Here is a 26,068-nt window from a genome sequence, read left to right on the forward strand (position 1 = left end):
GAACTACACATGCAACCAGGAAAACTCTTGATTGACTGATGTTTTCCCAGCTTCCTTACTTCCAATGCATTTTGCTACCGCTGAACTTTTTAGACAGTCTATTATATATTACACCCACTTTGGGAACAGGACTAGTACTCAGTTTTTAACAGCAAATCAAATATATATGAAATGATTTTACTGTGTGACCTGGTAAAAGTCACTTTCTTTTTCTTTTTTTTTTTCCCCTGGTACTGGGGCTTGAATTCAGGGCCTACACCTTGAGCCACTCTACCAATCCCAAGGTCTTACTGATCTGTGCCCCGAGTAGCTAGGATTACGGGTGTGAGTCCCCAATGCCCGGCAAGTCACTGTATTTCTGGGCTTCAGTGTACTCATCTGCAAAAGAAATTTAACAAGATAAATAAGGATCCCTTCTACCTCTGCAGTACTGTAAACCCAGCTGCCATTTAATGGAAAGAAGAGACTAAGCAAGAAGAATTTGAAACCAGCACAGATCCCAGCACTAAAAAAATTTCTAAACCTATTTCCTATCTCCCCTAAATATACACTCACTCAGATCTGAGAGCCCAATGATTAAACACTTAGTTCTCAGTCAAAGGCTAAAGTGGTCTGCTACAATGGCTTCCTGGGCTAAGTGTGTGTAGGTGCTCAAGAAACACCGTTAGTGATGGCATCATTGTGTGGTGAAGAGAGACTACTCCACAGGCTTCAGAGTGCTTTGGATTATCCCAGAGTTAAGCAGTGTTGGCTAATTATCTTGCCTGGTACTACTCACTAGAGCAAAGGGAGACAGAAGCATAGTAAGAGAGTGGCATTATTGAGAAAGAACTCTGAAAGGGGAAATAATGATCAGGGTAGGGTTTCTTTAAGTAGATTTCACCTATTACCTATATTGTTATACTTGCTTGAAAAACTTCCCGAACTTTGCACATTCACAGAATCTTATAAAATATGCTAAAAATAGTGACTCAACTGTTAGGAGACAAACACTTTGACCTGGAAAAGGCCCAATATCTATTGCCAATGCAGTTACTGCTTCTTAGAATTAGACTAGTCTTTTAACCACATGGATTTCAGGGTTGAGCCTGAAAACAACCTGTCATGGTATATAAAGGACACTGGATTTGTCGTCAGATTAAATGAGTTTGAGAGCTAGGGGTCATGGCTCAGGTGGTACAGCGTCTGCCTAGTGACCCTGAGTTCAAACTCCAGTACTACCAAAAAAACCACAACACAACAAAAAAACGTAGCTTTGAATCCTGGCTTTACTATTTACTACTGAGCAATCTTTGGCAAATTTTGAAACCCCACTGGACCTCAATTTCCTCATCTGTAAAATGGGGATACCCCACTTGCAGAATGTTGTGAGGACTGGCAAATGTATGTAAAGTATCGAGCATTATCTAGTATGTAAACACCACAGTTTAGTAAATACTTTTAGTGATAGTGTCATCACTGCCAGTCAGCATCAAATAACAAACATCAACACAGTGTGTGGTCTTCCCAACTCAGAAACTATAAAAATAAGAAAAGAAAAAAATCTAGAAGTCATATATGCATTAGCTGGTTCTGGGTCACAGAAGAGTCACCCTTACCCTACTTCCTTCCTATACAAAAACCAAAGACTGCGACAGAATAGAAATAGGTGGGGTGTGGCTAAGGTGCTTGCTAGTATGTACAAGGCCCATTTGATCCCCAGTACCAAGCCAAAAGAAAAAAAAAAAAAACCAGAAACACAATTACTAAAGAGAGGCTGCTACAGGCAGTCCACTATCAGTGTGCAGGAGGTATGGAAAGGAGAAAACCAAACTACAAAAGGCAGATCAATGAGGTAAAATCGCCTAGGACCATTTTCTGTAGACACTCATGACTACATGGCCTCACTAGCTTTAGAGTACACTCTAGTCTATGACACCACTGTTCTAAGCTATTATCATTAAGTTCGTCATATTTTGTTAAAAGGTGGTAGAGAAATTTTTCAAAATGCTTAAAATGTGAATAGTTTTGATGGTTAAATTACTTTAGATTTAAACCCCAGTCCCACTAACACAAAAAACAAATAGGCTTTGGGCAGGGGGACAAGGCTCAAGTAGCAGAGCACCTGCACAAGGTCCTAAGTTCAAATCCCAGTACTGCTGAAAAGAGAAAAAAAAAAAAAAAAAGGCTACAATTTGTGGGAAAAAATTTTGACTGTATGAAACTGTTCAAGACCAGTAATGTTAGACAAATACATTTACTGAATGAAGACATACACAATGAAGGACAAATCTCTTAAGTAGGAGGCCAATCTCCAGACAGGTGGGAATGGGGGGGTGAGGGAGGGAGGAGACACAGTGAAACATTTGTGACTATTCATTCCGTCTTTCTTGAGGGAAAAAGCTTGCTTTCAAGATCCTATTTTAAGGAAAAACTATGCTAAGGCTGAATTCGGATGACAAAACCAGTCAGGTTACATGTGAGCGCTTCCTCTCTCCCCCAGGTTTTACTTCTCTCAATTTTTCTTTATTCTCTCATTTCATAAAACCAGTCACTTAGCTGCTGTAGAGAACCCAAAGTGCAATGAAAGAAAAGCATTGCCAACTCTATGCCTATGGGGCCAGGACTTGATTCTTCTAATGAGGTAATAAGGAAGAGCTAAAATTCTGCTCCTTTTGTTCTGGCAGACTTACTTTAAATGGATACCAAGGCAGGCCTTGGGAGATGGGGTCTTTTTTCCTCTCTGATCTTCTCACATGGGCCTGTGTCTGACTTGAAAACAATAAGCGCTACAGGAATTTTAAGCTCTAGAGAAATTTTAAAACTGGATTGAATTACTGACTAGTATTTTCACATCTGAAAAGAGCTTGTGGCTATTACTTTCCTCAGAGCTAACTGATGTATGTAAACAATTTATTTCAGACCTGAGACTATCTCATAAAAGTAAACTTCTTTTTTTCTTTTTCGGTACTGGGGCATAAACTCAGGGCCTATACCCTGAGCCACTCCAACAGCCCTTTTTTTGTGATGGGTGTTTTTGAGATAGGGTCTTGTGAACTACTTGCCCTGACTGGCTTTGAACAGAGATGCTCCTGATCTCTGCCTCCTGAGTTGTTAGGATTATAGGCGTGAGCCACCAGCACCTGGCCAAAAAATAAACTTTTAAAAACATTACTTTTATTTGTAAGAGGTGAAAGGACCTTAAAAGGCTGTTTATTCAATCTCTTATACTATAGCAGAAGCACTATGGGTCTGCGCAGCAGAGAAAATCTCAGCAAAGATGCTTGGAGAATGTGCTGAGTACAGGCGCAAAACATCTTATTAGAAGATGGAAGTCAGAGTAAAAACAGGTCCTTGGGAAAGTTTCCTGGAGTCCAGTTTTCTTGTCATATTCACTAGAGTAGATCCCACAGAAAACAAAATCGTTGAAATTTAAAAAAAAAAAAAATACTATGAATTTCCTCTAGTTAGTAATTGGGAGGATCAAACCCGAGGACCTTCGAGGCCTAATCTGCAGATATATGGTTCTCATAAAAACTGGTCCTTAATGAGCACTGTGAGGCAGCTGGTCTCTGGCTAACAAGTTTGGTGGTGAATGAATACTCCATGGAGAATATGATTTCTCTGTGCATGTGAAGAAAACAAGGGGAAAGGACACACATTTGGAAAATAGCTAAGAATAATCTTTTAGCTATGAATGTGCAGTACATTATGAAACACCAGGCTGGGGGAGTAGCTCAGTGGTAGAGTGCATGCTTATCACGGGTGAGGCCCTAGGTTCAATTCCCAGCATGGGTAAAAAGCCCATAAGATTCTGCCTTTGGCACAGATTCTGAATTAGAGCACTGAGCCCTTGAGACTCCTCTAACTGGTATAGAACCATTTCATGTTCAAATCCTCTCCCATTCAAATGTGCCAATTCATAATAAGGTAACATACTTATCTAGATTTATTTCCAGTCTTATCTTTCTACACTAACTGCCCAAGTAAGTGTGTTTAATGTCAAATATCCACAGGGTTCGTTATATTTTGGCTAGGCTGTATCTTTTCTTTTTCTTTAATCATACATTAATAATACCATGTGGGTTATACCTTTGATATCTACAGAAGTCTCAGAATTAATATCTTTTGAATTAAACATAGCAGAGTTATAGGCTTCAAGGATGTGTGCTATTGTGATTTGAATAAATAGATGGAATACCTTTGAAGGCCTGGCCTTCATTTTAAAGTCTTAAGCTGGATTGGAAGGCTGGAGAGTTAAGTTCACCCCCTGTCTAAAATCAGTAAGTATATGATCTTGGGTTCATTTAACTGTCATGCCTCTATTTTGCTGTTTATGAAACAGTAGCTTACTGTGGATGTTATATGCAATACCTGAAGTGCTCTGACACCCAAAAGAAAGCAAACTTTTAAAGACACTTCTCCATATTCAATAATTCAGGATTTTACTTACACATAACTTACCTATATCGCTCCTCCTGTAAGGTCTGCATGATTAAGGAATAGTCCCTTTGATAATGTTCCTTGAGGGTCTCAAAAGATTCCTCGAGTCTTGCCTGGGTTTCCCGGATCTCCTGGACCTCATGTAGCAGTGCATCAAATCCCGAGCTCTGCATGTCCAAAGTGTTTGTTTTGGAGCTGGACGCTCCTACACCAATGCCTCCAGTGGTGCTGTTGGCTCCCACTGATCCTGAAGTGGCACTAGAACAATCTTCCTCACTACCATATTTTGGGCTTGACTGAAAGTTTGAAATCACCCCCAAAGCCTTGCCCCCATCATCCACTTGTCCCTCCTCTAAAGAGTCCTTCAGGTTGGGGATATTGTCTGCACTGCCAAATTTGTTTCGAATCAGTGAGGCAATCTCCCTGGGTTTTGAGACCACAGCTCCTGCTGCTGAATGTGTGGCCTGGGAAAAGCTGGAAAAGCCACCTTTGACACTATCCACCACACCTTCACTGAAGCCTGTCACCTTGGCTCCCACATCCTTCAGACCCTGATGCATGTCCCTGAAGACATCCTTTGGCTGTCGGGGGATCCCATTCTGTTCTACCTCTCTGAGCTTCCGGTGGTAGTGCTCAAGCTTCTTCTGTAGCTGGAGGATGGTTTGGGCAGATTTCTGGTTCTTCTTTTCAAAGACCTGTTTGATGCGGGCAGCCTGCTGCTTGTCTGCGCTGTTGGCAAGCTTCAAGTATTCAGCAACGTTGTCATCCCGGGCTGTTTGTGCAATCTTGATCTGTTCTGTGAGCTTTAGGATCTTCTGTTGCAGGTGAGCAATGGCAGCCTTTGTACGCTGAGGGTCTGGTACTCCATCCACAGACTCTGTGTGGATGCTGCCATCGGTGCTAGAGGCCACCGCACTGGAAGTCTGGGCGAGGCTGCTTACTTCCAACCGTTCGATCTAACATAAAACCAAGAGGTGGATGTTAGAAGTTGTCCAAGAGAGCTACCCTTCCAGAATCAATGGGCCAAAATGTCCTGAAATTTTATCTATTCTCAACTCTCAGACATATAATTCCTGTCCTGTACCAGCCCTGTCTCCCTCTTGGATACTGTCCACATACAAGTAATATATTGCTTTAAAAAAAACATGGTAATATAGTGTATAAAAACAGATTTGCACAAGGATTTTTCACAGTATTTCTTTAAATAACAAAGCTCCTTAAGTGGGTTTAAAGTATGGATTTATATTCTACACGTGTACTTTTGTTCAGAAGCAAATTTATGTACAATAAGGTACATCTGTTTTTTAATTTAACGGTATGAAAACCATGTTGGCATTCAGATATCACTGTAATTCTGATCCACACTCACACAGTAGTCACCTGAAAATGTTGGCAAGAATAGTTATGCTAATGCCTAGATATAAACATAAAATTTTTATCACAATGTCTTTCTGTCTAAATCATGTCCAAGATAATGGAATCATTCTCTAATCTAATAAGGACACTGAACTGGTAGCTGGAAACAGGCAGAGGTGAGAATGGGAAGGTACTGCCCCAAGTGGCAAACGTGAATGTTAGAAAACACAAGTAACTAATACACCTGGGCAAGATAACTGAACCCTCAGGTGCGAGGACAGTACAGGGTAAATAATTAAACAAATCAAGGACTACGGTTAGGTCTTTTGGGAACCAAAAATAAAAATTACAAAAATTTTGTGAGTTTTATAAAATAAAAGGTTTTTGTTAGGCAGGGGACTCCAAAGCTCACATACTATCTTTTCATATGGGTTAAAAACCATTCAAAGGAATTGAAGAAAGACAAAACTGCTCAGATTTGAAAGCTTAAATTTTCAAATTTTAAAGAGTTAGCTGAGTCTGGGGAGAAGTATGGTTTCCTAAACTCAGAAGGAAAATAAGATCCTTGAAGAGGGTGCCTCTGGGTATGGCTTGTGGTGGTCAGTAGAATAGGGCCCAAAGAAGAAAGCTTTAGAAATTGCCCTCTACTGAGCAGAAGGAAAAAGAATAGAATTAGAGTAATAAAAATTCCCAGTGCAAGTGCTCTTTTCTTCCTGAAGGGTTTTTTCAAGATAGGGTCTTGCAGACTATTTGCCTGGCTGACTTCAAACTGATCTCTGCTTCCTGAGTACCTAGGATTACAGGTGTGAGCCACCAGAGCCTGAAAGAATTTTCTTAAAGACACATTCATAAAGGCACAAACGTGAAAAACCGGGTAACTGAATCCAGTTCTTTTAGTGTAGTGAAGCACGGATTCTGACATAAACTACTTGGTTCAAATCTGACGTCCCTAAGCTGCACGACCACCCATTTCATCAGTTGTACGATGGAGATAATACTAACTCACTTAGTATTATCACTTCACAAGGCTGTTGTGAGGATGAAAGAAAGCAGTAAGTAAAAAAATGCTTAGAACAGTATGTGGCACAAATCAAGCTATTAGCATTGACTATTATTTTTGTGCCACGAGAGTAGTTTTTTTTTTGTTTGTTTAAATTCAAATACTAAAAGATTCCAGAATGCACTCCCTTCTAAGACCTTTCATATTGCCGGAATAACCAAAGGAACAGCACCATAAAGGTGATATAGTCACCTTTCTAGGTAGTTGCCTTTGTGGCTCAGCCTGACCAGCTAATCTTCCAATCCTCACAATGAGCCTGTAAGACCAACACTTACCCTCAATTTACAATTGCCTCCCACCACCAGTTATCACAAGGCAGGAAGACTGCAGCAGCCTTACCACCTACTTATTAGAGTGGCTTCTCTGACTGAACCTAAGGGCTTTCATTTCTCATCATCCTGGCTCCTGAGAGAGGCTGGGCTGAGCACCAGCGCAGCCATCATTTGGTTCTAACTGTTGCTGTAACAAGTAGATAATACTGCTTTGCCTGTACTTCGTCTCACATATTAAGAACTCATTTGCCAGACTTAAATTATCTATTATTTGAGATGAATTAACTGATCAGAAAACAATTTAAGAGAAAATTTAAATAGCCAACACCTCAAAATACTGACTCATCAGGGACAGAGTAAAGTCATTCAGGGCATAGTGTCTTAAGAAGTTTTTAACTGCTTAAAATTTTCATCTCAAATATATTAAAAATCCATATCCTTTCTGTAAGTGGATGGAAGTATTGGGACAGGATGAGCATTATGGTGCACAGAGGCTGAGGCAGGAGAATCACAAATTCAAGGTCAGCCTAGGCTACATAAAGAGATCCTGTCTCAAAAAAACAAATTCCGAGAGAAGGTAGAAGAGGGTGGAAGAGGGAGAGGGAGGAAAGGAAAGGGAGGGGATGGGTGTTGAATGTAACAACACCAGAGCACTCAGCTTTGTTAGATCATGTGTGAGGCAATATGGTACAAAGGGCACTGACAAAGAAAAGCAACATGACCTGGGTTCAACTTGGCTTTATTTACCACATTCACTAGCTGTGTGCTTTGGGGCCACTTGCTTGTTCTTTCTGGGACTAAGTTTTCTCATCTACACAGCAGGGTTACCATTTCTTCTCATGAGATCTTTTGAAAAGAAGTTAAATGTGTGACATCAGGAGCTGGGGTTGTGTTGCAGGGTGGCAGAGTTGCTTGGTTCCCAGCAAAACCAAAAAAAAAGAAAAGGAGGAAGAGAGAGAAATAGAGGAAACAAGGAAGGAAGGAAGGAAAAGGCTAAATCAGATTATTACTAACAAACGTGTTAAATAAAAATTTCAAGGCCCAGGAATGTCTAACATGCATGAGGCCCTTGGTTCCATCCCTGGTATTGAAAAAGCAAAAAAAAAAAACAAAACAAACAAACAAAAAAAAACCCACGTCAAGAGCTCCAATGAGCACGGTAGCAGCCTATATCCACAAGATCAAGAGTTCTAGGCCAGCCTTGGCAATATAGAGAGAACCTGTCTCAAAAAAGCTGGGTGTAGTGGCACATTCCTGAAATCCCAGCACTGGGGAGGCTGAGGTAAAAAGACCAAGAGTTTGAGGCCAGCCTGGGCTATACAGTGAGACCCTGACTCAAAAAACAAAAAAGACAAAAACACCAAAACAACAAATTATAGCAGGTCACTGTTCTGGACTAAGCTCCTACACTAGGCCCCAACAAACTCAGCTAAATATCACTCGAAAGTCCCATACCACAAAGTTGAAATTAAATTGTTATCTAACTTCTAATCAGGATCAGAGGAGCAGCTAAATTTCCCAAACAGCCCAGTGTCAATTGGCATAATAAAGTTCCCTTTCTTTTAATCCCTTCACAAAAATGGTAACCTAAAGTAACTTATTTTAACCAATTATCAGTTATTTTTCCTATCGTTCTGTCTTCCTTTCCCTGCCTTACAAGGAAATAACTTTGAAATGTTTTTCTACTTTCTTCCATTTTTTTGTCTTTAAAACCACTGTCTTGTTTAGCTCATTGCAAAACTTCTTTAGAGAATGAAGTGCTGTTCAACTTTAGAATCAAAAATAAAGCCAATTAAGATTGTTAAGCTAAACTGTTGTAATTTTTACCTGGCAACAGTAAATATTCAAGAAATATTCAAGGCTCATTATCCCAAATCCAAGTACATATTAAAAGATTATTCAGGAATGAAAAAGGTATTTTAGGGCAAAGGAGAAGGGGATGGAGACAGGGGAGGTCCTTATAATTAATTTGGAAACCCTGAGATGCTTGAGTAGTTTGTTTTTTCTGAAAGCAGTCCTAGGAAGGCACGTTTTATAGAATGAATTGTGCTGTTGCCTTGTGTTTGTTGGTGCAGACCAAGTTTGGCAGTTCTGCTGAAATTTTTATCTCAGAGATGGAATGGCCATGTTGTTTTTGAATAAAGGTTGAATTCAAGAGAAGAACAGGACAGAATATTTGATTTTTTGGAGATTTTCCCTAAAATCAAATTTGTAAATTAGAATCCCTAAAGATTCCTAATCTTGGCCCTAAGAATCACATGGGAGCCTGTCATCTAATCAGCAATGAGCTTGGAGGTGCTCTGGCTGACTGCAAGCCTGTCTTTCTTTGCCCATTAGATTACGCTGAGGCAGTAAAACCCAGGAGAGATTTGGTTTGAATTTGCATCATCTTCTTGAGGCCTGCCTTTGCCAACAACTTCCCCATACCTCACACCTATGAAAAAGAAAAGGAACCCATAATAAACTGGGCTGGAAGTGCACACCTAAAATCCCAATGCTAGGGAGGCCAAGGTGGGAGGATTATGACTTTGAGGCCAAAGACCTGTCTCACCTCCTCCCCTCAACAATAATAACAGCAGTAGTAACAAAAACAACATTAGTTAAAAGGCAGCAGACAAAAGTGTGCATACTGAGTTGTTTCACTTATTCAAAGACCAAGAACTAATGAAACAGCTGGGTGTGGTAGTGCCTATAATCTCAGTTATACAGGAGGTGAAGGAAGGAGGATCTGAAATTTGAGGTCAGCCCTGGCAAATGTAGCATTGAGACCCTGTCTTCAAAACAAACAAAACAAAAAAAACAAAGAGGTCTGGGGGCAAGGCTCAAGTGGTATAGCACTTGCCTAGCATGCTCCAGGCCCGAGGAAGGTAGTAAGGAAAGGGAGGGGAGGAGAGAGAAGAGAAACCTATAGTCTAAAAGCACTTTGTATAGTAGGCCCATGTTAATCATGATCACGTTTGTCACTCATCTCCACTGCCTCACTGTAGAAATGTCATGTCCATCCCCAATCACTCCTGTGCAATTCTGACGGTTTGCTAGTCTGATACTGCACTGTGAAATGGAGAGGTGATCTCAAGGGGAGGGTATTAGCAAAAAATGAAAATGGATTAAGTTCCATTAGCTCATAGTCAGCAAGCATTTTCTTTAAGCATTCCCCCTTTCCATTTTGGAGCTAAAACCAAGATTTTGCTTATAGTCCAAAAAAAAAAAAAGAGACCTTTTTTTTTTACGGTTCACACACACACACACACACACACACACGCGTGCGCGCGCACGCAAAATCCCTCAATTAATAAATAACACGCGCGCACAAAATCCCTCAATTAATAAATAATCCTTCCAGAGATTGGAGTGTTTTCTAAAACAGGAATCAATTTTCACACTTTTTAAAAGATTGTACATGTAGCGACCTTAGTTACATGGAGATGTGTCTGAACTACCACAGAGGGAAGAGCAGGGCCAAGCAGACAGGGCTTCTGGAACCCTGCTTGCCTTTGCTTCCATCTATTTACATGAGTGTCTGAGAGAAACTGTGCTTAGAAAAAATAAAAGCCGTTATCATTCGCTGGTAAATGGATGGAATTGCAGAACATCATTCTGAGTGAGGTTGGCCTGGCCCAAAAGACCAAAAATCATATGTTCTCCCTCATATGCGGACATTAGATCAAGGGCAAACACAACAATGGGACTGGACTTTGATCACATGATAAAAGCGAAAGCACACAGGGGAGGGGTGAGGATAGGAAAAACACCTAAAAAATTAGCTAGCATTTGTTGCCCTTAATGCAGAGAAACTAAAGCAGATACTTTAAAGCAACTGAGGCCAATAGGAGAAGGGGACCAGGAACTAGAGAAAAGGGTAGATCAAGAAGAATTAACTTAGAAGGTAACACATATGCACAGGAAATCAATGCGAGTCAACTCCCTGTATAGCAAAAACCCTTGTTCCAACCAGCAAAACCCTTGTTCCTTCCTATTATTGCTTATATTCTCTCTTCAACAAAATTAGAGATAAGGGCAAAATAGTTTCTGCCGGGTATCTAGGGGGTTGGGGGGAGAGGGAGGGGGCGGGGGGGGGTAAGGGAGGGAGTGGGGGAAGGGGGGAGAAATGACCCAAACATTGTATGCACATATGAATAAAAAAATAAATAAAAGCCAGGGCTGGCAGAATGGCTCAAGTGTGAGGGCTCACTACCAAGTGTGAGGCACTGAATTCAAATTCTAGTGCCATCAAAATAAAAAATAATAAAAGGAAAAGTTAAAGATGTTCCATTACTTAATTTTTTTAAATCTGAAAAATCATCAATATGTGGACAGTACAAGTGATAAGAATCCTCCTCACCCAATAGGAAAAGGGGAACAGGTACTAGAGAAAAGGTTAGATCAAAAAGAATTAACCTAGAAGGTAACACCCACGCACAAGAAATCAATGTGAGTCAATGCCCTGTATAGCTATCCTTATCTCAACCAGCAAAAACCCTTGTTCCTTCCTATTATTGCCTATACTCTCTCTATAACAAAATTAGAAATAAGGGCAAAATAGTTTCTGCTGGGTATTGAGGGAGGGGGAGAGGGAGGGGGCGGAGTGGGTGGTAAGGGAGGGGGTGGGGGCAGGGGGGAGAAATGAACCAAGCCTTGTATGCACATATGAATAATAAAAGAAAAATGGAAAAAAAAAAAAAGAATCCTCCTCACTACAGTAGGTCCCAAATTTCCTTTTCCTACTAAGAGTCACTTAAGGTCTCTTTCTCTTTTCTACCACTGGCACTTTTGAATCTTATAGCTAAAGATCTTACTGTATGCCTTGGCAAAATGACAAACCAATTATATCATGAATCACTTGGGAACAGCAGAAACTTACATTTTAAACCCATATATGCTAGGGGCACAACTACACTTTGGGGTATGTGTGTGTGTGTGTGTGTGTGTGTGTGTGTGGTGCTAGAGAGTGAGTGCAGGGCCTTGCACCTGCACCACTTGAGCCATGCCCCCAGCCCTTTCGTTTTGTGTTTTGTTTTGAGACATGGTCTCTCTAACTTTGTATGGACTCACAATCCTCCTTGCCTCTGCCTCCTGCAATATGGGTTCTTCTGACATGGCCTGCTGTTTCACTCCTCCAGGCTCTGCCCACAGTTCCTTAGCCAGGCCAGTACTGAGCAAGCTCTCCTTCCCTCTTCCTGAAAACTCCTCAGAGCCTTCAAGACTTAGTTCAGTGTAATCTCCTCCAGGGAACGTCCCAGACAAGCAACCTCCCTCTCCTGGCTGACTTCATAACCCTTCTTTATACTCCCACATTTTATACACATTTCTACCACTGTCCTTGAAGACACATCAAGTTGAAATGAATGTTTAGGTGTCTTGCCTTTACTGACTTGAGTTCCTAAGGGCAGGGATCATGTCATACCCATTTTTGTACATCTTGAAGCTAGCACAATACCTGTACAAAGATACTTAGTAAAGGTTTGTTTACTGTAAATGCTCTCCAGCCAGCATCTCAACCTGATCTTTCTAAATTTCCTGTCATAAAGTGCTTGAGCTTTTGTTACTACAAATGAACACACTCAGGTTTTGTAGGAAAACAAAAACAAAGCAAACAAACAAACAAAACCCCAAAAAACCCTTCCCAAGACTGACAAGGCTGAGTATCAGTTTAGATTATTAACAGACTACCCAGGCCACCTGTTCCAACACAAATGCAGAATACCTATTACAGGATCTAGGGCTGCTGCTCCAAATTGCTTGCATGAAACAGACATCATTAAGGATCAACACTGCTCAGTGTACTTTACAGCCTGCCATTTGTATGTAATGGATCCCTAAGTTCCTGGTCATATTATTTATTCTCATTTTAACAAAACTTTATAGAAATGTTCCCTATATATAGGACCTATGCTAGGCAAAGGAGGTACCAAAAAAAAAAAAAAAAGCTCTTAAGGAGCTTGCAATTCCAGTAGTGAAGACCTAGGCACACAACAATATGCTGGTTTGGTATGGTCTGTACCTATTTTTATAGGTACCGACTCTTTGAGCTAGGGAAGAACTTACGTCACCGGGTTAAGAACACTCATGTGGCAGATGAGTAACAGACTTTAAGTTCTCTCCTTGACAACTAAAAGAAAAAAAAAAAAGTGACATACACTGAATACATGGTGAGGTACACTGTTCATCCTCGAAAATACCAGTTCACGTATGCCACAGGAACTATCCGAGCAGAGACTTCATGTCATAGGGAAGGATGTGGCTTAGTGGTGGAACACTTGCCTTAGCACAGGGGGAAAAAAATAGCCACAGGAGGACATACTGAGGGACTGTTCAAAGAGATGACCCAACTTTCCTACTAACTCTAGAACTTTAATTTTGTGAAAAAAGAATAGTGACTCAGGCTATGATATAAAAAATCATTCTCACGAGATTTAGAATGCAGTATATAATTCGTCTGGGCTGGGAGTATAGTACAGGCTTAGCATGTAGAAACCTTTGGGTTCAATCTCTAGCACCCTCCTCCACCAAATATTATTTTTTCTGAATATCTAGGAAGACAGGAGCCCCAGAAACATGCTTTCACTGCTAAGAAATTTAATATGTATAAAATGCATGTGTAGATAAGCAAATTTGATTGTAAAATTGCTTCTATCACAAGCCTCAGCCTTGAGACAAAAGACTTCTCAACCTTAAGTCAATACTATTTATTTCAAGCAATTTTGATATAGCAAAATTCTAAAGCAATGAAAAAACTGGAAAGTCCAGCGAGATCTGTGACACTGGCTGTCTCCAAACCAGTTGTCACACTTGTTAGGTAGCATGTGAAGAGCAGAGACTCCAAAGAGCAGCTCTCCAAATCATACATTCCCAATGTCACGTTAGGGCCTACTTGTGTTCTTGCTCTTAAAAATTATCTATTTGCTAATGGATACCCAGTCCATACTCCCCTTACTTCCAGCCTCATTTACTCAACTACCTAGTGTCTCTACTTGAGGTCTAACTGCCATTTCAAATATATGTTCCTGCTATTTTTCAAACCTGCTCCTCCGATAGACTTTGCCATCTCAGCTAACAGTTACTTTGGTGATACGCTTGCTCAGATTCCAAGCCCTGATGTTATCTTGAGTCCTTTTCTCTGACATACTCTATCCAGTTAACAATAGCATTAATCATCAGAGCTGCTAATACACATAAGTATATTACTTACTACAGCACCATTATATACCCTTTGTAAATAAGTTCTTACACTATGAGTATTATTATTTATCCCCATTTTCTAACTAAGAAAATGGAAGCACAGAGACTTTAAGTTGTCCAAGATCACAAAGTAAAGAAGTACCAGAGCCAAAGTTTGAATCTAGACAGTTGACTATATAGTCTGTGCTATTACCTACTATGCACACTACATCCCCCAGAAAATGTTTTGGAATCTCCTCGTTAAAGAGGTACAGAATCTGATCACCTGTCACTGAATCTCTACTGATCCAAGCAACTACCACCCCTCACCTGGAACCTGCAATAGTCTAAGTATTCAATAATGTTTTTATTTTTTTTGATGGGACTGGGGTTTGAATTCAGGGCTTTGCATTTCCAGCAGGTGCTCTACTGCTTGAGCCATACCTCCAGTTCATTTTGTTCTGGTTATTTTGGAGATGGGATCTCACAAACTATTTGCGTGGCTGGTCTCAAACTATAATCCTCCTGATCTCAGCCTCCCAAATCAACAGCACTTAGCACAGTAATTTTTTTTTCTTTTAAATAATCCACTCTCTGAAGAGCAGCTAGAGTGTTTCTTTTAAAACCTAAGTCAGACTGCAACACTCTTACACTTAAAGCTTTCCAGTAGCTCCCTATCTGTCCAAGTAAATGCTGAAGTCATCACAACGACCTAAATGGTCATGGCTCCTGTATCAAATCCCAATTCCTCTCTGATGTACCTCCCACTACTTATTTTCTTACTCCACGACCACCAGCTACAATGTTGCTCTGCCATCAGGGTTTCTTCTGCCTGGAATGCTCTTCTCTCAGATCCTTGCTCTGGCATCTCCTTCAGGTCTCTTCAGGTTTCAATGCACCTTAGTAGCGAAGACTTCTCTGACTGCCCTGCCTGAAACTGCAGTGTTCACTTCCATTGTGAATGCACTATTCTCCTTCCTGACTTTGTTCTGCCATGTAAATCTTTTTACCTTCTATTATGAATTTTTTCATGTGTCACCCCAAACTAAAGTATAAGGTCCATAGAGGTAGGAATTTTTGGTTTTTTTGTCCAGTTGTTTCTTTAAAAACAAAATTGTGTATGGCACTTGGTAGCTGCTCAAGTATTTGTTGAAGACTCCCTAATTCTGCCTCTAAGCTTAAATTCCCACATGCCTAATGGCTATCTACATGGAAAGTTCTCTGCTCTTTCTCTCACAAACCGAAGTCTGTATGTCTCTAAAGCATATCCTTTCCTCTACTCTCCTTCAAAAAGACACCATCTTCTGATAAACCTATTTTCATCCTTTTTCCAGGAATATTAGGGGTAAAATCACCTTCCTGATCTTTTCTCCATCTCTCAAGTTACTAAGAGAACTTCCAAGTATCATCTTTCTGCTGATACTACTTTTATAAACAGTGCATGTAAATTCTTTTCCTGCTACTCAAGATCTCTTCCACCAGGATCAGAATATAATCCCAACAGTCTCTTTTCCCCAATGTACCTTATACACCACTGGTGTGAATATTTTCAGGGTGGATTTCTTCTCCTAACTTGGATTCCAGTACACAGATGTTAAATAAACATCAACTGAATAAACAGATTTGAATCACAATTCCTCAAATACTGCTGTAACTTACATCTTTCCAGGCCCACTTTTGCTTTTTATGAGCCCATTGGTAACTTCCTACTGCCTTTCATGTTAACTTTCCTTAAGAGGCAAACTAAGAGATAATTTTAAGGAAACGGCAAAGGAGGACTATGATAAAACCAGAAGTAGTGATTGTTAAAAAGGAAGGATAGCAGAAAGGAAAGAATATGGAAGTCAGAGTCCAATACAGATGGAATTTGAATCCCAGTTCTAAAATTTCTTTACCTTCTTTATTTCTGAGTTCAATTTCTCATTTTTGTTTTAGTATGAGGATAACAGTACCCTTTTGCAGGATTAAATAACACACTAACCAGTAAGTTTTCTATTGTTCTCTCACCCTGTCCTTGCCTTACAAAACAAGGAACTTTGAAACAACCAATTCAGTTTTCGTTTCTGCTTTCTTCAGGTTTTTTTTCCAGCTTAACAACCACTCTTCTCTGTTTGGTTCATTTGAATATTTATTCTATTTTATGGAACAAAGTGTTCCCTGATTTTAGATCAAAACCAAAATCAATTAAGATCTTCAAACTGAATTGTAATTTTATCCTTTGACAGAGAACAAAGCTTCTTTTCTATACAACAGAATAGAACAGATATACCTCTAAGGTTGGTAGAAATGCCTGCTTCATATACTTTCTCTAATAGCTTAAGAAAGTCTAAGTTTTTAAAGATCCTGGAAAATGTTACATTACCTTTTGCCTGTATCTCATTCTTTCTTTCCTTCTTTCTTATAAACTATTTGCCTAGGCTAGTCTTGAACCTTGGATCCTCCTGATCTCAGACTGCCAAGTAGCTAGGATTACAGGCGTGTGCCACTGGTGCCTGGATTGTATCTCATTCTTTTGCAGTATAACGTTTAGGTTTGTTTTTATTTTTCTGAATTAATATCTATCATACTCTATAATCTAATTTATTCTTACAAGTTACAATGGACAATTTTAATTTAAACACGCTTATGAAGAATTAGAATAATATGTTAGTGGTATGGATTTCAGAGGATAGTCTAATTGTTTCTGAAGTTTTTATTTTACTTTTAATTTTTTGGTAGCAGTGGAGTTTGAACTTGGGACCTTGTCTTGCTAGAGAAGCACTCTGACACTTGTGCCGTGCTGCCCAGGCAATTTTTGAGATTTTTAAATGGTAACATCTCTAACTCCTTGTAAGTGTAAGAAATCACTAAAATTCAATCCTAGAAGACTGGGAAGTGCATACCAGTATCATCTGACATAACAAGAAGGAAATCCAACTATTCAGATTTCTACAAAGGCAAACTGTTGCTTAAGATTTTTATGAAGCCATTACTGAAATGTTAAGGATCCACCCTTTCTGACTTTCCCTAACTTGCTGCTGCATTTCTATACTGCTGGTGTGGGACTACGGGGGAAGGTAGTAGGACAGACACAGGTAGACTGAGAGCAATATCGGTGGGGGGTGGGGGAGTGGGGGAGTAGGGGGTGGGTGGGTACAACCAAGGTTTTGAACTCAAGGCTTCATGCTTGCAGGTGCTCTACCACTGTGCACACCTCTAGTCCATTTTGCTCCGTTATTTGGGAGATGGGGATCTTACAAACTGTTTGTCCAGGCTGGCCTCAAACTGTGATCTTCCCTGTCTCTCAGCCTCCCAAGTAGCTAGGATTATAGGCACGAGCCACTGGTGCCTGACTGCACTGCAGTCTTAAAAATGATCTGATCTTAAAACCCAATAATAATGTCACTGAAAAACACTACACAGAATAGAAAGAGGAGACACAGAGAACAAGACCATTTTTTTTTTTTTCTAAATCTTTTCGTTTTTTGGTATTGTTGGTCAAACTCAGGGCCTCGCACATGCTGTGCTAACGCTCTATCACTGAGCTACATCTCAGTTCCAAGACCAGTTGTATATGGGTGCTGTTCTAGCCTGCATTGGTCAATTATTTCACACGTGATAAAGTATGTAGGTTGTGCAGGGTAGAAATGTAGGTCAGCTTAGAAAATGGAGGAGGTAGGTGGAGGAAGCACATTAATGTGCTATGCTGCAGTTACTGTTTTACGTAAAACACTGAACAAAGGCAGAATCACTGCTCTCAAGGATCATACCACCTAACTGGTAAAGCATGGCAATACTCAACTGAAATAGAATCCAATTAAGACAATAGTAGTAGGGCTGGTGGAATGGCTCAAGTGGTAGAACGCCTGTCTATCAAGCACAAGGCCTTTTGTTGAAGCCCCAGTATTGGAAAAAAAAAAAAAAAGTAGACAATATGAGGGCCGTGTACTGCTTGAACACAGGAAGGAGCCATATACTCAAAAGATGGGTGTGGTAGTCCATGCCTATGATCTCAGCACCTGGGAGGCTAAGGCAGGAGGATGGTGGGTTTGAGGCAAGCCAGGGCTATACACATAGTGACACTCTGTTTCAAAATGCACAAACAAAACAAAAGCCCAAACCAAAACAACAAAAGAAAGGAAACAGAGAAGACTTTTTGGAGGTAATGACTAAAAGTGAGCCTTGAGGAAGTTTTCACTAGAAGAGAAGAGGTATCGAAAGGCATTTCAGGCTGACAGTTCAGAATGAGCACCGGCACAGGAGAGGGCCATGGCAGGAGACGAGCTGCCATTATAGGTCTAAACGACTGCTCTGTTCTAACTTTATTCCAAGGACATCATTGAAGGTTTCATAATGATAAGAGCAGTATAATTTCCTTTAGAATCTAGGCTTCTAGAACTAAAAGGCTACTTGATTATATAAAAATCTCTACATGTTCAAAAACAAATATGGTAATTTTCTTCTAAACTTGCTCTTCTTAGTGTTCCTTATCTCAGGAAAAGCAATCACTGTCAAGTCAAATCCAAACCAAATCAAACTGAAGTCTGGGGGCAACCCCTCCCTGCCACTGGGGTTTGAACTCAAGGCTTCACATCTGGAAGGCAGGCACTCAGGCGGAGACAGGGTCTGGCTATGCAGCCCAGGTGCTAGAATTACAGGCACATGCCATCATGCCTTGGGCCATAGTGCTGAAATTCTTTTAGCAGCAAACTCAGTTTGAAAATAAAGGGATAGGGACATAGAGTTCAGTGGTAGAGTGTTTCCTTAGCCTGCATGAGGAAGCCTGGGAGTTCAACCCTCAGCACCGCAAAACAAACAACAAACAAAACCAAACCGTCTGAACATGGTATATCCTGTCTCTCCTCACCACGGCGCATGTGCATCACTGTCACTTGCTCTTTCTTCAACTCTCAGTCAGCCATTTTACGAGGCTCAGAGCCCAGTGGCAAAAAGTGATAGAAACAGAAAAACCAGTAACCCAACAATATAAACTGTGAAAAGCACTATAAAGAAAAAGGATACTGCTGTGAGAAAAGTAATAATGTAAGGAAGGAAAACCTACTTTAGACAGGGAGGTCACAAAGGGCTTCTTTTAATGGGGGCATTTGAACTGAGCCCTCAAAGTCAAAAAAGGAAGGTGTTACTTTAACCAGGCCATAAGTGAAGGAAAGCATAACTAAAGGTTATGTACTAAGAAAAGAAAAATTGGAATTTTATCACATTCAAGATGAAAACGGTTAAAGAATGCAGGAACTCAAAAAGGAAAAAAGGAAAAGGATTTAGGTCTTCACTGCTTCTTACAGTTTGCTTGCTGAAACTTTAATACCACATTACCAAAAAAGGATTAAGGAAGGAGCCAAAGGATGCCTAGTAAACAGGCAGGGAGGGCTGGGGGTACCGGACTAGTAACCCCGTAGTGTACAGGGATAGCTGTATTTATGAAGCTTACATAACCAATGAGTCAGCAGAAATCCAGGTGTCAATGGATCTCTTTAGTGCCCACTCTCAGCTGCTAGGAAATTTGGCTCTCCCCCCTGGTAAGAAGAGGGGCCCAAGGGTAGGCTAATAAAACAGTCCTACACCTTCCAGCAACACTACCTAAGTAAGAATATGGAAAAGTAAACCTTCATCCTTAGTAAAACTTAACAGGATCCAACTTAAAGTACATTAGAGCTGGATGACTGACAGGACTTCACAGACCTAATACGACTTATTTCTTTAACTTGTAATAAAATGTTCATTTTAAGATTCTAAAGGCTTCCAAATCTGCTAAAAGCAACCCAGATTTTAAAGAGAAAATGTTATCTTCTTTTTTTTTGGGGGGGGGTGTCCATAAATATTTCAGGGCTACTTTTTTTTTTGGTGTGGTGCTAGGGATTGAACCCAGGGGTTTATGCCTCAAGGCTACTATAAAAGAAACTGTATTTTTCTTTATAATAAAGGCTGCTATGTATTAACAGTAACAGAAAAAGTCTTCATGACATAATTGGGTCTGGCAAAGAGAAACATACAAAAGAGAACATAAAAGGGATTAAATCATAGTAGAGGGCAAAGAGAAGCAGCACTAAGGACCGCTTGATAGTGAACAGCAATGACAGTGAACCCAAGATGAACACCAACGCACAGCTTTAAAAATAGCTGACTCCCCATGCTGCCCTCCTCCACCTCCATACTTCTGTTCTCATCTATTACTGTTCCAGTGGCAACAACAGAGTAAGAGAAGAATGCTTTTATTTTTCCTCTACTTCAACCCATAGAAAAACTGGAAAGAAGGGTAATTATGACTATTCAAAGAAGTAAAAAAAAGATTTCATTGTTAGTCAGTATTCCTTGCTCCAGAAACTCCTAGCTTCTGCCTGCTCACGTATCCATGAAAAAACTTGATGATTATTTCTAAAGGTCACAGCCTGAATGACCAGAAACAATGCTTTTCTTTTTGGCTCCCTTGGTCATCCTTTTCCATCACATTATTTCAAAATGTTCTGGATATTGCTGAGATGCAATTGTATACAGCTGATATGGAAAAGTGAAAAAATAAAGAAAAACCATCATAACAAATTTATCTTACCAAAACCCCTGTCAGGCAGTCTGCTGGTTCTGCTTCATTTGGGCGCGCCAGAGCAAGCTTGGTTCATGAAAACAAATCACAACCTCTCTTGGCCATAAGCTCTTTCCATTTGTTGCAGCTTCCAAACTGCAGAGGAGCTGTGGCATAGTCTATCACCGCTGCACATACTTGGTTTCCGAGAATAACGCCGTGAATCAGGGCAGCTACCACTGGGAATGCATTCCCTCACCAGAGTCAGGCGCAGCCGAAGCTTCTAGCAGCTCCCTGGGCTTCTCAGGGTTCCAGTCTCAGAGAATTGCCTTTTACAGATCAAGCAGGTACAGCCGCACCACATCAACATTCCGTATAGCCAATCCTCTGCAGGACCCACATACACTTGCGATTCTGTCTCCTGCATCAACTCTTACAGTCTACATCTGGGTGTCTGAGAACACTGTGCTGAATAAACAGAAAGCTTTGGCCAAACGTGTGTGTGTGTGTGTGTTTTGCTAGAGCTGCAAATGCAAATGAATAGTTTGACTTGAAAATGGAAATCACAGACAGTATCTGCCTCTCTTTTCCAGCTGTGAGCATCTTTTGTAAGAGACAAAAGCTCCCAACTGGCTGGATTTAAAGCTACAGGGCATTAATTCCACATTCACATTTGCCTTCTCATTTAAATTAGGTAAAGCTGAGAAAATAGTTCAAAGATTAAAGACATTCTAAAAAAAGTAATACTGCTTAGGGAGTTTGGTTCAAAAACACAAAGATAATGCTTTCCTAATGTTTCTTTTCTTTTTTAATTTTACATTTATAAAATTGTTTAAATAAAAACTGAGGAGTAAAAAAATTCAGTACAAAATAAGAAAACTGAAGGCGTGGTGCAAATCTGTAATCCCAGCTACTTGAAAGGCTGAGAATGGGAGGATCAACGTTCAAGGCCAGCCCTAGCAAATAGTTATTGAGACCCCATCTCAACCATAGGCTTCACATGGTTACATGCACCTGTCATTCTAGCTATGTGGTCCAGGCCTGCCTGGGCATAAAGCCAGATACTATCTTAAAAATACTGACATCAAAAGGCTGGCAGAGTGTGGACCCTAAAATCTAACTCACTACTGACAAAGGAAAGAAAAAATGCTTCTGCATAAAAAACACCACAACTCTATCAAATTGAAGCAACAGATGAAACAGCACAACCATAAGCTCAGGCTCAGACACTGCTTAATAGGTACTACTTACCGAATGCCCACCATCCTGCATGAAAGGATCAAAACATCTTAAAAGAGACCATGCCTGTCCTTGAAGTCACGCTGGGATTTATTTGGGCTAGTTATCAGATCTAAACTTTCATTCCTCCTTTGTTGAAAGCAGTTGTAGGAAATGCACACACAGGACGTTTTAGTAGTTATAGTGTAGTATGCATACAGCATTATATCTAGTAATGCAGAAGTAGACTTGAAGACTGTATAATGTACTATATTCTTTTTGTGGGCCTGGAGCTGATAATTTCTGTGTGTTCATTAAAAGTTGAGGCCAGCAGAGTACTGAGAGGGTAAAGGTCATTCTACCAGCAGCTTCATCTGGCATCCTCTCATTTAATCAGATGAAGCTCTCTGAATGGAATCCAAAGCACCTTGAATGAATTTGAAGAAAATGGTAGGTTGAAACTGTGGCTCCAGAAATTCCTCTTCCATCTCTACAGGCACAGAACCCTGACCTTTACCTTCCAGTATTTGTTTCAATGAAAACACCAACAAATAAACCCCAATTCTGTACCATCATCATCAACACTGGCTACTGCTTGCTTAATTCTATGTATTAGCATTTCAATTTCTTCTTCTTCTTTTTACACACCTGTAATCCCAGCACTCAGAAGGCTGAGGTAAGAGGATTCCAAAGTTTGAGGCCAGCCTGTGCCTAACAATGAGATAAAAAAAATTATCTGTAATCTCACTTTTCAGAGCCTCTCAGAAGACCAAACAAATCCACTGTTACTACTGCAATTTCTATCCTTTCAGGTTTTTTTAAGTGAGTATTTTCCCTCAGTCAAGAAAATCAGTAATTCTTGTGATTTCAATATGAATAATTCCATAACAGAATCCATACTTTTTTCTTCCTGTTTCAAAACCACTTCACACATTCCTATACTAAATAACTTTGGTGTAGGCTTTTAAGTAATTATTGAGCTATGGGATTATGTTCAGTGTTATATAAAATCTAGGGACTGGAGGTGTGGCTCAACAGCAGAGAACAGCAAGTGGGAGGTCCTAAATTCAAACCCGAGTACCATAAATAAATAAACAGATAGATGGAGAGACAGATAGACTGATGGATAGAAAAATAAATATAAAATATAGTAAGTTACTATTTTCTTCATAATTATACAGCTGAATGTTGGAGACTGTGTCTTTTCTGGGTAGGTCCAGCATTCAATCTTTCCTAAGATTAATGTTTGTTATAATTCTGTGATTCTAAGCAGAACTGCTATTACTCATAAATATTTCCAGTGTGCCCTGTCATCCTGGTCACACATGGAAGACTCCATTTCCCAGATTCCTTGCAGTCCATGTGATTACTTGTGATAAATGGGCTGTGAATGAGAGGAAGTGAATGTGTCACCCATGTCAAAGCACTTAATTGCTAAAGAAAGGCTCTCTTTCCTTACCACTGAGACCACTGAATCATGTGCCATAGATCAAAACAGCCTTGGCTAGATAACCCAGTACATGGATGCTAGATGCCCTGGAGAGTTGCCTGGGCCTAAAGCAGGCCTTGTGTGAAAAAAATATATATATTTGATATATTTCTATCAAAGTCATGATTTTTATCATCTTCTTTTTAAATTATCCTGTAACAGTTTTAGGGTTTTTTTTTTTTACACTTGGATTTTAAGTTATTTATTTACAAGGTTCTAACTGCTATAGTTGCCTTTAAAAAACAACAAAAAAGGGCCATTTACTATTAAAAAAAAACACAAAAAAGGGCCATTTACTAATTTCTGAAGTGGTACATACAAGAAATAAAAAAAAAATTGAGAGTTAAACTATTAAGCAGATAGCTGAAAATTAAATAACAACAAAATGTTTGCAGTACTACCTAAACAGATAGTAAATAAAAATTCAGTTTTAGGGGTTATACTATGATATCAATGGATTTACCTGGTAGAACTAAGTAAACTGATTTGCCAGAAGCATATCTTGACCGTTTTAGCCTGGATACTTATCTTCTTGGCCCCTCCAAGTAAATTCCACTTTAATTTTGCTGCCTTCCTGGTTCTACCATTTTTTTTTCTCTTGCTAATTTTGTTTTTGTTTCTGGTTTATGAACAGTCGACAAATTATTCCTCACTGATGACAACACTGATTGAGAGTTTGGTTTTTTAGTTTGACCATTTGATAGTCTGTAGAAGACAGACTATTCCCTGCTGGACAAGAAGCCAAAACATAATTGGGTTTGTTAGACTTTTCTTTTTGTTCATTTGTTTGTGACGACAGCAACTAAATTAAGAATTTTGTATATATGCTGGTGGAGTAGCTCAAGCACCTGCCTAGCAAGAGAGGCTCTGTTCAAACCCCAGTACCACCAAAAAGTGAATGTAAAAACAGTTCCTAGTCAACAGCAGTTGGCTCACGCCTGTAATCCTAGCTACTCAATGAGGCAGAGATCAGGAGAATCGTTGTTCAAAGCCAGTCCTGGGCAAACAGTATGTGAGACTCTGTTTCAAAAAAACCCATCACAAAAATGGGTGGCCGAGTGGCTCAAGTGATAAGAACACCTTCCTAAAAAAGCAAAAAAGAATTTTGTACATAAGCCAGGTGCCACTGGCTCACTCCTATAATCCTAGCTATCCAGGAGGCACAGATCAGGAGGATTATGGTTTGAAGCCAGTCTGGGCAAATAATTCATGAGACTCTATCTCGGAAGTACCCATCACAAAAAAGGGCTGGTGGAGTGGCTCAAGTAACAGAGTAGCTGTCTGGCAAGCATGAGGTCCTGAGTTCAAACTCCAATACTGCCAAAAAAAAAAAAAGAGAGAGAAAAGAAAAAAGAAATATGTACATACTGTAAAGAACAGCTCTTTGAGATCTGAATTGGTGAGGTTTGTGATTTTGTGATTATTTTTGAACCATGGCTAAAAAGTTATACAACTGAAGCCATAGGTCTTTATGTGTCTATGTCTGTAATCCAGAAAGACTGTGATCTCTGACTGTGTAAGAGATCCTATCTTTACAGGCTATCAATAAATTACATTATAATGTTCTTAAGTTAAAGCACCTCCTTTTCATTGTAGTACTGGGGTTTGAACTCAGTGTCTCATGCTTGCTAGGTTCTGGAGTCTGAATTCAGGTCCTTGCACTTGCTAGGCAAATGTACCACAGAACAGGACTTGTAGCCCTCTTTTTTATTTTATAGAGCTAAACAAGCACTTATATATCAAGTACCCCCAGAATTCCTAGAAAATAAAGACATAAATATTTAATACTTTAGACATGCTAAACCAAAAGAAAAAAAATCTACCTTACAGCTAAGAAACATTTTAAGAACCCAAATTTACAGAGCTGGGGGAACAGCTCAGTGATAGAACTGATACAGCATATGCTTAGCATGTGACAGGTTCTGAGTTCAATCTCCAGCATCAAAACAATAAACAAAAAACAAAAACATCATACACACAAACTCACATACTTAAGGTAAAAAATATCTGACAAATCAAGACTAGTGTTGGGAATGTACACATGTTTAGAATTATCACAATGAAGTCTCACTCATATTATTAATATATGATAGTCCAAAATTTAAAAATAAACCAACATAGTATTCACTAGTCCCCAAAAAAGTAGTGTTGCCAGAGTTAAATACTCCATATGTTTTATTTTACCTTTGTTTTACAGTATAAAGTTAATAAACTTAAGCAGGTTTATTGATCAAAAAAATTTACTCTCATTACATAGTGCTTTAGCTTGTGTTCATCAAAGTTGAATGGCAATGTGAACGAACCCCTTTATATCGATGGTAGTTACTTGCCAGCCCAAGTATCTCTCAGATCTTACAGCAATTTAAGTCATTTCAAATGATGTTAAGTGGAACTAATTTAATAAGTCTAAGGTGCCCAGATAATTTGAGTAAAACAGAACACTAGAACATTGACTATTAAACATAGTTTTAAGTTTGTATACTTTTGCTTCTTATTTGTATATGGCATTAGAGCAGTTATATCTGTAGGTTATGTTAAATGTGTTTATTTTGCCATGTTAAAGTGTGAAAGAGTTT

At 39.6% G+C, this 26,068-nt stretch overlaps 1 protein-coding gene across 9 annotated transcripts in view; it reads right to left on the reverse strand.

Annotated features, from left to right (window-relative positions):
• Positions 1-26,068, reverse strand: part of Tmcc1 (transmembrane and coiled-coil domain family 1) — a 193,165-nt gene that overhangs the window by 16,103 nt on the left and 150,994 nt on the right. For all 9 annotated transcript variants that reach the window (XM_020175601.2, XM_020175600.2, XM_074044464.1 and 6 more), the window contains one exon: positions 4,444-5,378. In XM_020175601.2, the coding sequence (XP_020031190.1) occupies positions 4,444-5,378 (935 nt within the window). The remainder of the gene's footprint in view (positions 1-4,443; positions 5,379-26,068) is intronic.

Source organism: Castor canadensis, chromosome 10, assembly GCF_047511655.1.
Source record: "Castor canadensis chromosome 10, mCasCan1.hap1v2, whole genome shotgun sequence".
Lineage (NCBI taxonomy): Eukaryota > Metazoa > Chordata > Mammalia > Rodentia > Castoridae > Castor > Castor canadensis.